General features: G+C 37.8%; 1 protein-coding gene across 5 annotated transcripts in view; it reads right to left on the reverse strand.

The window, feature by feature from the left end:
- FBXW7 (F-box and WD repeat domain containing 7) overlaps positions 1 to 13,541 on the reverse strand; it is a 176,634-nt gene that overhangs the window by 155,899 nt on the left and 7,194 nt on the right. For 3 of the 5 annotated variants that reach the window (XM_064417381.1, XM_064417380.1, XM_064417379.1), the window contains exons 2-4: positions 13,204 to 13,246; positions 10,175 to 10,212; positions 8,581 to 8,610 (exon numbers count right to left, since the gene is read on the reverse strand). The exons of 1 other annotated variant lie outside the window; for it this stretch is intronic. In XM_064417381.1, coding sequence (XP_064273451.1) covers positions 8,581 to 8,610; positions 10,175 to 10,212; positions 13,204 to 13,210 — 75 coding nt within the window. In that variant the 5' untranslated portion in view covers positions 13,211 to 13,246. Of the gene's footprint in view, positions 1 to 8,580; positions 8,611 to 10,174; positions 10,213 to 13,203; positions 13,247 to 13,541 lie in introns of those variants that run through there. One more of the 5 variants, XM_064417377.1, reaches the window with a different exon arrangement.

Raw genomic sequence — 13,541 nt, forward strand, 5'->3', positions numbered from 1 at the left:
CTGCTTCTTTTTCACGAAGAAATAAAACTGTACTATTATACTGGCATCACAAACTGTGATCCCCTGAAACGAACACTCAGAGCAGCTTTTACTCAAAGACCTCAAAACCTTTGACAGATGCATACTCTCATTTCATAGAGTATGATGCATAAAATAGAATAGCATGCTCCTGAATAAGAGAATTTCAGACAAAGTCAGTGGTAGAAGCTAGGAATAGAAACCTCAGTCCTTCCAACTATCACACCACTGCTCTGTCTGCATTTCCACCTCCAAAAGACTGATGAAAAAGGCAGCAACGTGAGTTAAAAATAACTTCTGATTAGCAAGGCAGAAGCCCTATGAAAACCAAATGAGCCAGAGTCCCACTCAAGGCTGAACTGGAACCTAAACTGGGGAAACTGAGCATGTAAGGCCAGGTTAATGTTTTGCTCAAATTAAGTGAAATTGAGTTTGCTAAGACAACAGTTTTGGTCCACTAAAGTGTTAAAAGCTCTCACCTATAAAGCTTGTTCTATTACTCAAACTGACACAGCTGAACAGACTAGGCACAGAAAACCTGAAGGTTTGGAAAGGACAGAAAACAATCTTTAGAACAACTTCAAGGTGAGAATATGAGTTCTGATTTCATCAGGGCTATGTTAATCAATATGAAGAAGCTGAAAACTTGTGAAATGGAGATTTTTCTAGGCAAATGGCCAAAGTTAAAAAGCATTTGTCATTTAAGAAGAGCAGAATAGACAATTACTATTTACATGTGATATACTGAAGATTTAAAGGAGTGGGTAAATTAATGCAATTTCACAAAACCCCTTTCCCGAGGTCAGGATAGTCTACATAAACCCATGCTTAAAACACAGATTTGTCTTCTGAATGTTCCTTTAGGCCTACCTTGGTCAAACTCCAACTACCCATTTTCTCTTGATACCTTGCTTGCCTGGAAGAATAGAGTGGTTATGTCTTTTCATATTTCTAGATGTCTGTTCACTTAAGCAGTTCACAGTTATTTGCTTCCCCTCCCTTTACTCCCATAACAACATTTCGTGACCTGTATTGAATGTATTTCATTCTGGTGTGTGAATATGTAAGAACCACAGATTTTGTTGATTTTAGTGGCAGGGGAAGAACAAATATTTACCATAGGAAGGTGAAGAATCATTGGCATTATCTGCATTTGCTGCTCTGCAAGGCCTGATACTATTTGATGGAAATTCCCTTAAAAAAAGTTTGGCTGTAATCATGGTAGGGGATTATTAGGGAAAAGTGTTGAAATTTCTTCCACATACCACTTCCCACTGTAGCTGGTAATGTTCAGTCATTTTCTGTATAGATTCCAAGCCACAATGCTAAGCCACTGTAGGGATTTTTTCTTGCTATATTACAGCCAATTCATATACAGCTGGATAGTGAAAAAACATTACTGTTTCTCTTGAGGAATAGTGTTCTGAGGTATATACTTTGAAAGATGAATATCAAATGCACTCTCCTTACTGCAGATGCAGTGGTATCTAAGGGCTATACCATACACATTCAATTGTATGTCACAGATGGCTGCTGGTTTTAAACCAAACAGATGTTTGTCATATCTTCTTTCTTCAATATATGCAGTTTGTGGGCTGCCAGTCGATATTGAGATGGATGTTTGGGAAGCTGATATTGATGAAGAAATGTATAATGAAAAAGCTAACTGCAGCACAGTTCTAGACAGCTATTTGTTTTATTGCTTTACCTTTACTTAAGCTATCTTTCCAAGGAAAACTGCACCAGAATTGCCAATTTTCTTTTACACATGCAGCTGGCATCCATTGCTGTCACATCCTCCAGTTACAGATGGGTGCGCAGTCGTAACATCAACACAGCTTTAAAACCAGCTCCCCAAAAGTGGGCTGTTAAAACACAAGTTTCCACAGAGCAGTGCAAAGGGTTAAAACACTTTATTTGACTCTCCATAACCTCTTCAATTCCATCACTCATAAGGATAGTTTGGACATAAATAATTTACAAATATGTATTGTGTTTAGCCAACTGCTGCCACACTGACTATTCTTATACTTTTATAGTAACTGCTGTACTGTCAAAATCCCTGGACACCTTAATTGATTCTAAACAATACTGAGGACATAAGTAACCTGTAAAATTTGCACAGACCCATCGGCAAGCACAGAATTGCTGAGGAACATAGCTGAGTATCTGTCAGAAGGCGGTGCTAACACAACCTGTGGAAGGGGCAGCTCCTTTAAAAATCAGGGCTGACTCAACAAATTTTTATGCTCACAAAGGAAAACCACATATTTTGAAGAGCTACAAAACTACTTCAACATTAAAATGTAAAACAAGAGTGGGGGAGCAGAACTGGACAAGAAAAGGGGTAGAGGAAAAAAACTGCAGCCAAAAGGAGACAGGGAGATGGCACCAAGACTGCAAGAGAGCAAAACAAACCTGAAAGAGCAAACAATGCTGAAAGACCAGCGAGAAGGAGGAAAAACAACGAAGGCAGTAACCAGAAGAGACAGGCAAGAGAAAATTGCATACAATGACAATCACGTATCCTACCCAGCTCCTCACAGGAAAGGGAAATGAAAAAAATGTGCTTTTTTTCCTGCTGTAAGTTTCCTTCATGCAAACTTCACATTAATGAAATTTTGATGCTATAGGATTCAGAAGAAAACTAAAGAAAGTCCAAAGGCACTTCCTGTAAATAGCACTGTAGAGCTATAGCTGTTAACCAGAACACGATGGCAACCCAGGTCTCCTCTGCCCAGGATCAGCAAGGCACGGTCTGAACATACACTCCGTGTGGCTGCTTCTCCTCAACACGTTCTCATGCAAGCTCACCCAATGTCATTCCTAATCTCAGATACAAGTTTAAAGCAACAACCCTCTCAAAAATTAAATCTAGATAAATTTATGCATGAGCAGTTTCACTGCTTGTCATAGTTTTCCCCAAATTCTTGCAGGGAAAACTTGTTTTTCCTAAGGAATTAGGAGCATATGGGGGTACAAAACTGCTCCATGAGAAAAAAAGTAATTCATATACTTTATTTGTATCACAAGGAGAAATACCACTATAAACTAGACTCAACAACCATAACCACCAAGCATAAAACACATAATACCTACAACAAAACTCAAGAGTGTAACTAAAGTACAAAGCACATTGCAGCAGCTGCTCCCACCAAACAACAAGTGCAAATCTGCAAAGTAGAGACCAGCCAGCTACAGAACATCCATGCTGCACTGTACTGCCCCATCCCTAATAAAAGAGTGTTTACAGAGAATGATAAATTTGTTTCATACAGTGCTTTCATTAGAAAGTCCCTAATCCTTTTAATCAAGATTATAACTTCATGTGTTATATAACGTAAATACATTTGGCAAATCTGAATCACCCATTTCTACTGCAACACTATTATTCTAATTACAGGAGGATGCTCATCTTTAACAAGCAATATAAGTTTTTAAAGCAAGCTGATAACTACAAAAATTACTGCCATGTCATCCCACCTGAAAGCAACCTTTCATTACACAGACATCAACTTTAAGAGCTGCTTGTTATTATTAACAAAAGTCTACAGCATCTAAAAAATTTCTTCTGTGTCTTAAGCATACCACCAGGAAGAGAAAAAAAATAAGCTCTTTGCTCATTTAAATAAATTCTTATGAAGTAATTCAAGACATAAAATAAGGTCACTTAATTCAGCCACAGGCTATGGTTAAGTCATGTGTGTTAATCACTTAATAAAACAATAAACAAATCAGACAATCAATAGTAAAACCAGAAATTTTTGAAGAATAATACACTTTCCGTTCAGAAGTGAATGAGTACCTGCTTAATATGTTTCCTTACAGTTAGGACATAAATACCTTCTTTCTTTACACAAAGGTTCCATGAAAAAACGCCTTCAGAAAGTCAGTCCTGTCTTTTCTTGTTTCAGGTGGTTCACTACACTGAGCCACCTAGTCAGAAAAGGAACAGAGGTACATGGTATCTTGATTTTTACGTTGCTGAACTCAAGACACAGTACTGCATTGCTCTTTTCCCTGCACACTTTCCTCCTTCACAAAAAACTTTTTATTGTGCTTTAACAGAAGGTCAATGGCTATCACTTCTCTACTCCAGCACAATGGTGAATTGAAACAAGAACCCATAGCTGTTTAGACCGACAAAGCAACCAGTATGTCTAAGCCAATAAAGCGATTTGTTCATTAAAGCTACTAATAAAGCAACCTTTTGTTAGTCTATGAAACATCAGAAACCTCATAGAATGCATTTAACTATGCTTTCTTTAAAATCACCAACTCTAAAGTTCTAAAATCTGTTAACTTCTCCACTTCCTTAAACTGATAGTAAAATACCTTCGTGTTCATTTTTCAAAACACAGCAAGTGTGACACGAACATTCCTGCCTATTCATCATCAGAAACATTTTGGGCTTTTGGTGAAGAGATCCCCCTGACAAGAGCTCAAATCCATCCATCATATATAATATTAATGCATTATATAAAGCTTCCTATGCAACACTGACAACCTGTACTAGTAACCACCACAACTATACACAACAAGAACAAAATCATTCCATGGACACCCTCAGTTTGGACCCAAAAAGTAATTTAGATTTGATAAACAAAAATGAGAAGAGCTGTAGTTAGCAAAGATCAAAAATGCTGTTACCACTTGTGTCCATTGCTTTCAATTAAACAAAGTCTGAACCTGAGTTCCCAGCACTGAGTGTGGCTGTCTGGAGGGGGATTGTAACTATTCTCAATAGCCAGCACTAACAGGACAATGGCCACAAACTTCCCCCAAACAACATCAGTATTTTTGCCTTGACTTTAGCTGCACTACACCAGCAATCCTTGAAAGCATTAAAACAAAGTCTACTCCCTTACTCACAATTTCTAGACTAGCTTTGTTAACAGGTAGCTCCATTATGATGTGATTAGAGACTGGGGCCACCAAAAAGGAAGAAAAAGAAAAGCCATTTTCCATCTAATTACCATCAGCTAGACAAAAAAAAAGAAAAAGAAAAAAAAAAAAAGGCCAGGCAGGTATTCCCCCTAACTTTTATGCTTAGAACCTGCGAACATCAATTTCACTAGCAGCAATATACAAGTCTTGAAGCTGCATAACATGTTTAACACAGAAAATAAAGCAAAACAGTATGTGAGGGGAAAAAATATATGTTCTCTTTCTCATATTTAATAGTGAAACACCCCTTTTCTAGAAACAATCTGAAGTCATTTTGCTGCCATTTCTCATCTTGCATCTTTTCGTCAAGCACACTGCAACTACTGGATTTTTTTATATGCACAACAACCCAAGCAAAAAAAGCAAGTTTCATCCTTATTACTGTAACTTCTCCAGAATAAGATTCCCATTTGTTACACTGGATACAGCATTTGAATTCTCAGTGAAAGTTCTTGTAATGTAATGACAGTAGTAGACATTTGTCCCTACTCAGAGATATGTACAATCAGCCAAAGTTCTATCCTTTGCTATTCAGAAAAAAATTATCTTTATTTATAAAATAAACAAGTCTGCTATCTAGGACAGAGATAGCATCCCTCCCTCTACAATGTGACTCTCACTATCAAGCCATGAGATTATATCCTCCTTCTGGAATTAAGTGCTTATTCTAACAATAACACTTCAATGGCATGTGAAACTTTTCAATTAAACAGTTGTCAAGCAGCCTGATAAGGCACAGAAAAACAACTGATAGCTGAAACAAGTCATACAACAAGTTTTGCAGACTTCCTAGTTCCTGCCAAGCAAATAGTTAATCAGTGAGTAGTCAAGAAGCAAACAAATGACCACTAAAATTCATGGCAAAAAGCAACAGATCATTTCATTTAATTGTAAAGTTTTGACTATCTTCTAAGGTTTTCACTTTAAGCTTTTTTGGACTTTGGAGCCTTTTGTCTACTACCACACCACTGACGTGCCAGCAAACAAAAGAGCAGGACAATAACTATTGCAAAGACGCTGATTGTAAAGAATTACACAATGCTTTTCTACATTCTCTTTAAGAGAGGATGCATATGACTTTCAAACAGCAATTAGAATTAATTTAGACATAATATTTTCCTATTTAAGTCCTGAAGTGACACTTTACTAACTCTCCCTGCCCATACTTGATCAGGTCTTCCAACAGTTCTACAGTCTAATATTAATTTAGGCTGAGAAGAGTCATAAAAGAATCAATCAAGAACACAATACACTGCCTGATATTTGTGATCAACTGCAATTTTCAGGTTGCTTAACTTCCAAAATTAATCCTCTCCTTCAGTTCAGTTCTACTCCTCTCACAGTACAAAGGCAGTGGAATTTATGTTCCTAAATGACTTAAGCATACTTGAAAAGTCCCACTCTTTAGAGATTAACTTCTTGCTCTTAGAAGTAAATAAACAGAAGCTTAGACTAATGACTTTTTATCAATGGAAAACTGACAATTAGTTCTTTTCTGAGGCAACAAAAGTACATGACTAAGAAGTTTGACAAATTTACATTTGTAGCTACTGATGCAGCCAACATTATGCAAGCACATAGCTTTCTACAGGTATTCTTATGGCCAAATCTAAGTTTATACTCCAGTGACTGCAGGATCAGACCTAGATTTTATTTATCTTATCTTCACCTGTATTCCAAAAGAGTTAATATGATAGTCTATGACTAGGGGCAACAGAAAATTAACCATTGAGTTAAAATGCTTCACAAGTATCTTTAGATTTTTCCTCCATTCTAGCAATCAATTTAACAATAAAAAAAATCTACAAAGAAATTTAAAAGCCTATGGTGATTATATAAATAACTTAGATAACTTAAATCTAAACTTAAATAATAACTAGTATTTTAAACAAATACTCTAAGTTACATGCCTTTAACACCTTAACACCTCAAGATGTAGCTTGCTGAACCCTTCTATATATTTCTATAAATAGTTCTTTAAATGTATACATTTATAGGAGTGTTTAAGAAATAGACTCTATAATCTATTCTTATATATTCTTATTCCTAAGCACAATCTATTTGTATACATCTACAAATCACCCAGTTAAATAAAGGCTTTAGAGGCATACAGAAAACCAATAAGGATTAAATTTACTTTTCTTCACAAAAGTACTCACATGGGATGATAATAAAATTGAAGTTCACAATGCGCTCTTAACACTACAGACCAAACAGAAAATTTCAATTACAAGAGCTGATTTTTTGTTTGCTCTGCTTGGTTTCAACAGCTCTAATGCTAACGTGGGAAACTTGCTGTTTATCATTTTAGATAGATCCTTGTGTTTCTTTATCTTTTTCATGATCTATAACATCAATAGAGTGAAACTTCAGAGTTGCTAAGCTGATGTTCTAGCCACATTAAAAGACGACCACAGGAACAACTATACAGGAATTGCCATTTCCTGGAGACACAAATGAAAATTCCTCATCCTTACTTGAATACCTATCATTTTCACAGGGTCAAGCAATTCTTTAGCAAACATGTCCTCAGTACAGCCGAAATTCCAGATGCAGTTGCCATTTGTATGGTTGACTCCAACGATGAAACACCAGTAAGCACTGGTACCCAAACAGCACCTCTACACTTCTACAAGAAAAATCATGTAGTGAAGGAGCATCTGAGGTGAGCTCTTACAGCAAAAAGTACTTAAATATAGAAGAACTGGGACCTGAAAAAATGGTCTCTTTAGGAGCAGAGATCCCCTTTTCCAGGGACTATGCCAGAGGCAAGTGACACGAAAGGCAAAGAACAGTAGTTGTTCATTGCCCCCTGCAACACAAACAGGAGGCGGCACTTAAGGAAGCGAGAAGCCACCTTCAAAACATGAGTGACTCTTCAGGCAACAGCCAGCAGATCTGTGGGATTTGTTGAAAAAGGATGTAACAGAGCTGAAAAATTTACAAGGGTTCAAGAAGAAATTGTACAAGTTCTCAGAAGAGAAATCATTCAAGAATTTCTGAATAAACAGAAACAACTTCTGGCTCAGAGATTCCATAACTGAAAGTAGCTGGAGAACAAGCATGAAATGAAAAGCATTTAAAATTGATCTTGTTCTCAATGTTCCACATGAATCCACTTACACTTTTTTTTTGAGATGGGTCATGTAAAGAATTAGGGAATTTCTGGGTTCCTGGACAAGATTTTCTCTTTTATGGCTATCAGATACAGAATACTAGGCTAGAAAGAACACATGCCAGTGTGAACCAGTGGGTCAATTTTTCTAGAAAACATTTAAAACTATTTATTAAACACAGTTTAAAACAGAACATTTCAACAAAAATATAGAAGTATTTTAACTTTTGGACACCTCTCCCAAAACTGCCATCATGATAGAAGATATTACACTCAAATGTTTTAATGAGCTTGACCTTTCACTCAAAATATTAGTTACAAAATTATATTTCTACTGGAATAACATTACTGATTATTCTCCACTCAAACATCTACAGCAGTTTCATGGCTTTGCCTCCTAGACACAGTGTCTGTGCAAGCACTTACTGGGCAACAGAATGGTTCTGCTACTGAACAGTTCCAGCTGTCATTTTTCTCCAGAGAAAAGCTAAATTACTCACTTTGGGTTTATTTGCAGGTTGTTTTCCCTCCTGAAAACAAACAAACAAAAAAAAATGGAAGAATATGTCACAAGCATCAGGCTATTCACTAATTAGGAAGACCTCTATAGCCTGTTTGTTCCCTTTCCACTGCACATCTCACAGCATTTCTGCCATCCAAATTGAAAATCTCCTAGACAATGCACTCAAAGTGTAAGACTACTTGAGCACATAAGTTTCTCAGCTGCCACCACTCCAGTACACAATTTGAGGGAGTAGAACAGAGCTAACAAACCTAAAACACCAATACCTCAGAGAAAACATGGTACTTTTGCATTTTCTCATTTTATTAGCAGAAATCAGATCTGAGTGATTCCACAAGAACAGAGAAAAAATATTTATAAATAATAAAAATCACATTCACCTCCTACTAAAAATACCTATATTACAATGTGAGAAAACACAGTACTTACCTACATTTGAAAGAGCCAGTAAATATGATTTAATGTGTTACAAACAAATAAGCCATTCATGCATAGCAAGCTAGCTGAAACAATTGTTTGGAGAAAACGATTGTAAAACATATGCAGGTTAATATCAGAGAATTTACACAGCATGGTTTCTGGAAAGGAAACCATGCTTTTTTAGGCTAGTAGAATTTTATAATAACAACAGCAAACTAGGGAAAAATTGCTGAAAGAAAGACTTTCAAAAACCTCCCACAAAGTCTCAGGAGGCCATTAAGTAAAATTAATATTGGTGTTAGGGGAAAACATTTGTGTTTAGATGCCAGCAGTAAAGCATCAAAAGAAAAAGCAGTAAGTGGTCTGTTAATTTGCAGAAAAGGGTTAACAGCAGAAGGCCACAGTTCTGCACTAGAACTGCAACACATATTCCCTAAAGGTCCAGAAAGCAAAAGGTGACAAAACTCATTCACATAAAAGCTATTAAGGTTAAGGTAAGAGAAGGAACCCTATGCATTTCATGTAGTCTAACCAAGCTAGATAAAATGGAAAATACATGACAGACAAAGAAAATAATCAACAAGGTATTGTATGTCCAGGTGAATATTTTACTCACACTCACCAATTTCCTGGACCTTAACAACAAATTCAGAAAGAAACATGGTGACTCTTGGCAGTCCATTGAAGAATAATACTCAGTAATAGAAAAAAATTAGGATGGGCATTAAATATTTTGGAAGATTTTATAATTGGTGCATTACAAACTCAATGCAGCATTTTAAATAGGCACTTAGTAAATATACAACACTCCTAGGCAGGCATAAAAAATGGTTTGAAATGTAATTAAACTAGAAGTTAAAAAAGGTGACATTTAGTAACAGGTATCTTAAAGGGAAAGCCAAAAACCATCAGAAAGTTTGCATATGTTGATTGTAACTGAGAGATGCAGAAGAATATAAAGGAAAGGTATAGAAAAAAAAACACTAAGAACCTTGAGTTTAACTGGATTTTTATAACAAAAAGAATATATTCAACTACACTGGGGTTAAAGCATCACAAATAACGTAAAGAAGAACAGAACTACTTGAAGTTTTATACATGCCACAATACATCTTTGTGAAAAGTGATTCTGAAAAGAAAGGTACACACACCTTATAATGAAATCCCACTGCTTTTCTGGAGATGGCAACTGATAGGCAGAAAGAACAGAACAAAAGTTAAACTCTCAGCTTCACAATCAGTAGAATTCTTGAATGCAAATTTTTCCCCCTTTGGCAGCAGCCACCAAGCATAGCTCTGTGACCAGCACAGCACATGCTGCCTCTACCCCAGCTAGCAGGTAGGTTATATGGGGAGTGGTGTAATAGTCAGGCTGCAGGATCTGACATGTTGTGATAAGGGAGGTCACAAGAGATAACAGGACAGTAATCAGGACTGTTACTGCAGTGATGGGATACAGCAGCAGACAGAGGACACAAATCCACAGGAAACTAGGTTTTGTTAGCTCTGCTGCTCACAGAGCAATTTGTTTCCCTTGTGTTTTACAGATTTGAATACTAATATTTCTGTACATTGCAGCTTTGATCACTGTGTTAAATGTAGCTCTACGGAATAAAAGGATTAGTTTGTCCAGATTGGCATGCTTATGACTGTGATATGAAGAGAACTCAAGGGGAAAACCTTTGAAGATCAAGCACATGCTCTATTTTAAAGGCTGAATTGGCAGTAGTGCTGAAGGTGGTTTATATCATGCATATAGTTTACAGCATGATACATATGACAATACTTTTGCAGTTTACTACAAGGATTGTAAACACTTTCAGATTACTTAAATTCGTCTTGCTGTTAAAAGGGTCAATACCACTCTCTCCTTACTGAAAAGGCTAAGAAGTCAGGCATGAGTAGCACTCGTGTTGGTTCACAAACAGCTGGATTTCAGAAGTGGACAGCACAACCACAAAAGTGAAGGGACAGGGGGAACAAGATCAGCCCTTTTGGTTACAGCACATACTCCACACTGGTTTCAGCAGATCATCAAACCACAGCCATGAGGTTTCAGGGCACATTAAGCTGATCTAATGGCCAGCCAGTGCCCAAAGGATCCACTGCCAGCTGTGCATCCCCTGTGCCAGCTCCAATGCACATTCTGCATCACACTGAGACAACTCAATGTGCTTTTTAGTTCCCTTCTCACTTAAATTCAGGGAACTAAAAATATAGAAAACCAACAGCACAAAATTAATTTGAATAATCTTAACAAAACAAGTAGATTAAACCAATAGCTAGTGCAGGAAGAGATATGGCTAGGAGAAGCTGTTGGGAGCCATTCCTTACAGTAGCAACTAAGCAACTCAAATACAATATGAAATGACAGCCCCATTAAGGACAAGTGACTATAACATTTCAACCTTTGTGATTATTGAAATTATTTTATGAAGGAAGGGTAAAATGTTTAATGATGAGTTTCTCCTTTTTAATCTTTGCTAGGTCATGCCTAACCTACGCAATCAATTTTGTTCCCACCACTCTGCAGCATAAACAAACAATATGAATGAGAAGGACCAAAACGTTAACATTTCTTTTGTGGCACTAAACAAGCTTTTGTTTTTCCAGTCATTCCCAGCACCCCTTTGAAAGGTTCCCACAGCCCGTGTAAACAACCACAAGCTGAGCAGGATGACTGTACATACCTCCTACATAGGCAGGCAGCGACCCCAGCATGCAGCTCCCCACACCAGACAGCCACACACCCGCCCCATGACAGGGGACACCACCCACCTCTACTCTTCAAACAAAACTCCTGCCTGTGCTCCTGGGTCACACCGAGTGTTATCTGCTGCTCCCACCAGACCAAATGTCAGTAATGGCAGAGCCGAAGTTTGGCCCCCAGTTATTCCACTATCAGCCCACTACTTTTCCCATATCAGAAATTACTTGGCTTCAAAATAGTCAAGCCTAACAGTGTTCAAAGCACAAATAACAACAGTTTCACCACGGCAATAATCTATAAAGCTGGAAATACAATACACAACCTGAAATCAACCAGAATCAGAGAATGGTTCGAGCTGGAAGGGACCTTAAAAGGTCATGTAATTCCAACCCTTTTGCCATGGGCAGGGACACCTTCCCCTATACCAGGTTTTTCAAAGCCCCATTCAGCCTGACCTTGAAGATGAGATGAAAATACAGGATGTCCTGGAAACAAACTAAATGTAACTGTGCATGTCAAAGTTGTTCTGCTACAGCAAGTCATGTCTAAGAAATGCCCTAGCTGTAGTGCACTCAGCTATGTAAAACCTTCAAATTTAGGTTAAACATCTGGACAACCTAAGGAAGCAGCCATTACGGAGATAATCAGGGTTATTACGAACAGAATAACTTCTGTATTATAATGCAAAATGTAAAGTTCAGCCACCTGTGTATTTGAGCCCACCTAAGATACTGTTAGTAGGACTTCTTTCACACATATAATCACTCCCCTGAAGACACATAATGTCAAAACATAGTTAGCATTACTACCATATTACTCAAATGCTACCACAGCCTGCATGCTCCTCTTGACATGTTTCATGAACACGAAGTGGCTGTTCAGGGCTGTGTATCACCCAGTTGGTAGAGTGGAGCAAGTGCAGGGCAGCACAGAGTCCAGCAAGCTGGGAGTCAAGCGGTGTCCAAGTCTAGCTCTTACCCAGACCACCAACAGCACAGTCAGAATCCACCTGCTGCCACAGATAACACAACTAACACCATGAAAGCAGATGGATATAACTGCCCCCTTCCAGCAGAGGCTTGTCATAAGGGTCATGTTTGCCCCATCTTGGCTACACAGACAAGTTTAAATACAGGCCAGGTGGGGAAAGCACAGCAGGTTTGATCTGTCTCCCTCCCCATCAACTCTTGCAGCAAATAGCAAGTTAGGAGAAAAGCAATCCCCAAATATAGTGCCCCAAACAAACCCATTATTTCAAACTCATTCTTGCTGAAAGATTATTTAGGTATGTGGAGAAAAAAAAACATTTCCTGGCCAAAAAAAAAAAAAAACACAAAACAAAAAACAAAACAACCTACTGAAAAGCACAGCAACACTGCCTTAGCATGCTTTAAAGGATGCTGAAGATTAGCCCTCAAGATCCATAAAAACTGTCACTATTGTACTCTGTAGTAAAGAAAAAAGAGTTACCTGTCATTGCAGTGATCCACCCACTCAGAGAAATGCCATAGATCTGCAGACACACTCATCAGCTCTGGCAACAGCAGATGAAACTGCCACAGCAGAACTCAGAAACAAACGATTAAAATAACTTAGACAAGGGTATCTCCAGGATCACAGTTTCAGGACCCTTTTCTGTTGCACCAGATCATCTCTTGCTTTGAGTATCATTGCATGAATTAAAACAAAATGACAAGATATAAACAGCAAGAGAAGCAGACACTTCTGGCAAACTGCAGGTTTATGGCCCAAGCTCAGGGCCACAACTAACACAGCTCAGCAAAGACATAGACAATGGTGAAGCAAAG

The sequence above is a fragment of the Passer domesticus genome, chromosome 4 (assembly GCF_036417665.1).
Source record: "Passer domesticus isolate bPasDom1 chromosome 4, bPasDom1.hap1, whole genome shotgun sequence".
Classification (NCBI taxonomy): Eukaryota; Metazoa; Chordata; class Aves; order Passeriformes; family Passeridae; genus Passer; species Passer domesticus.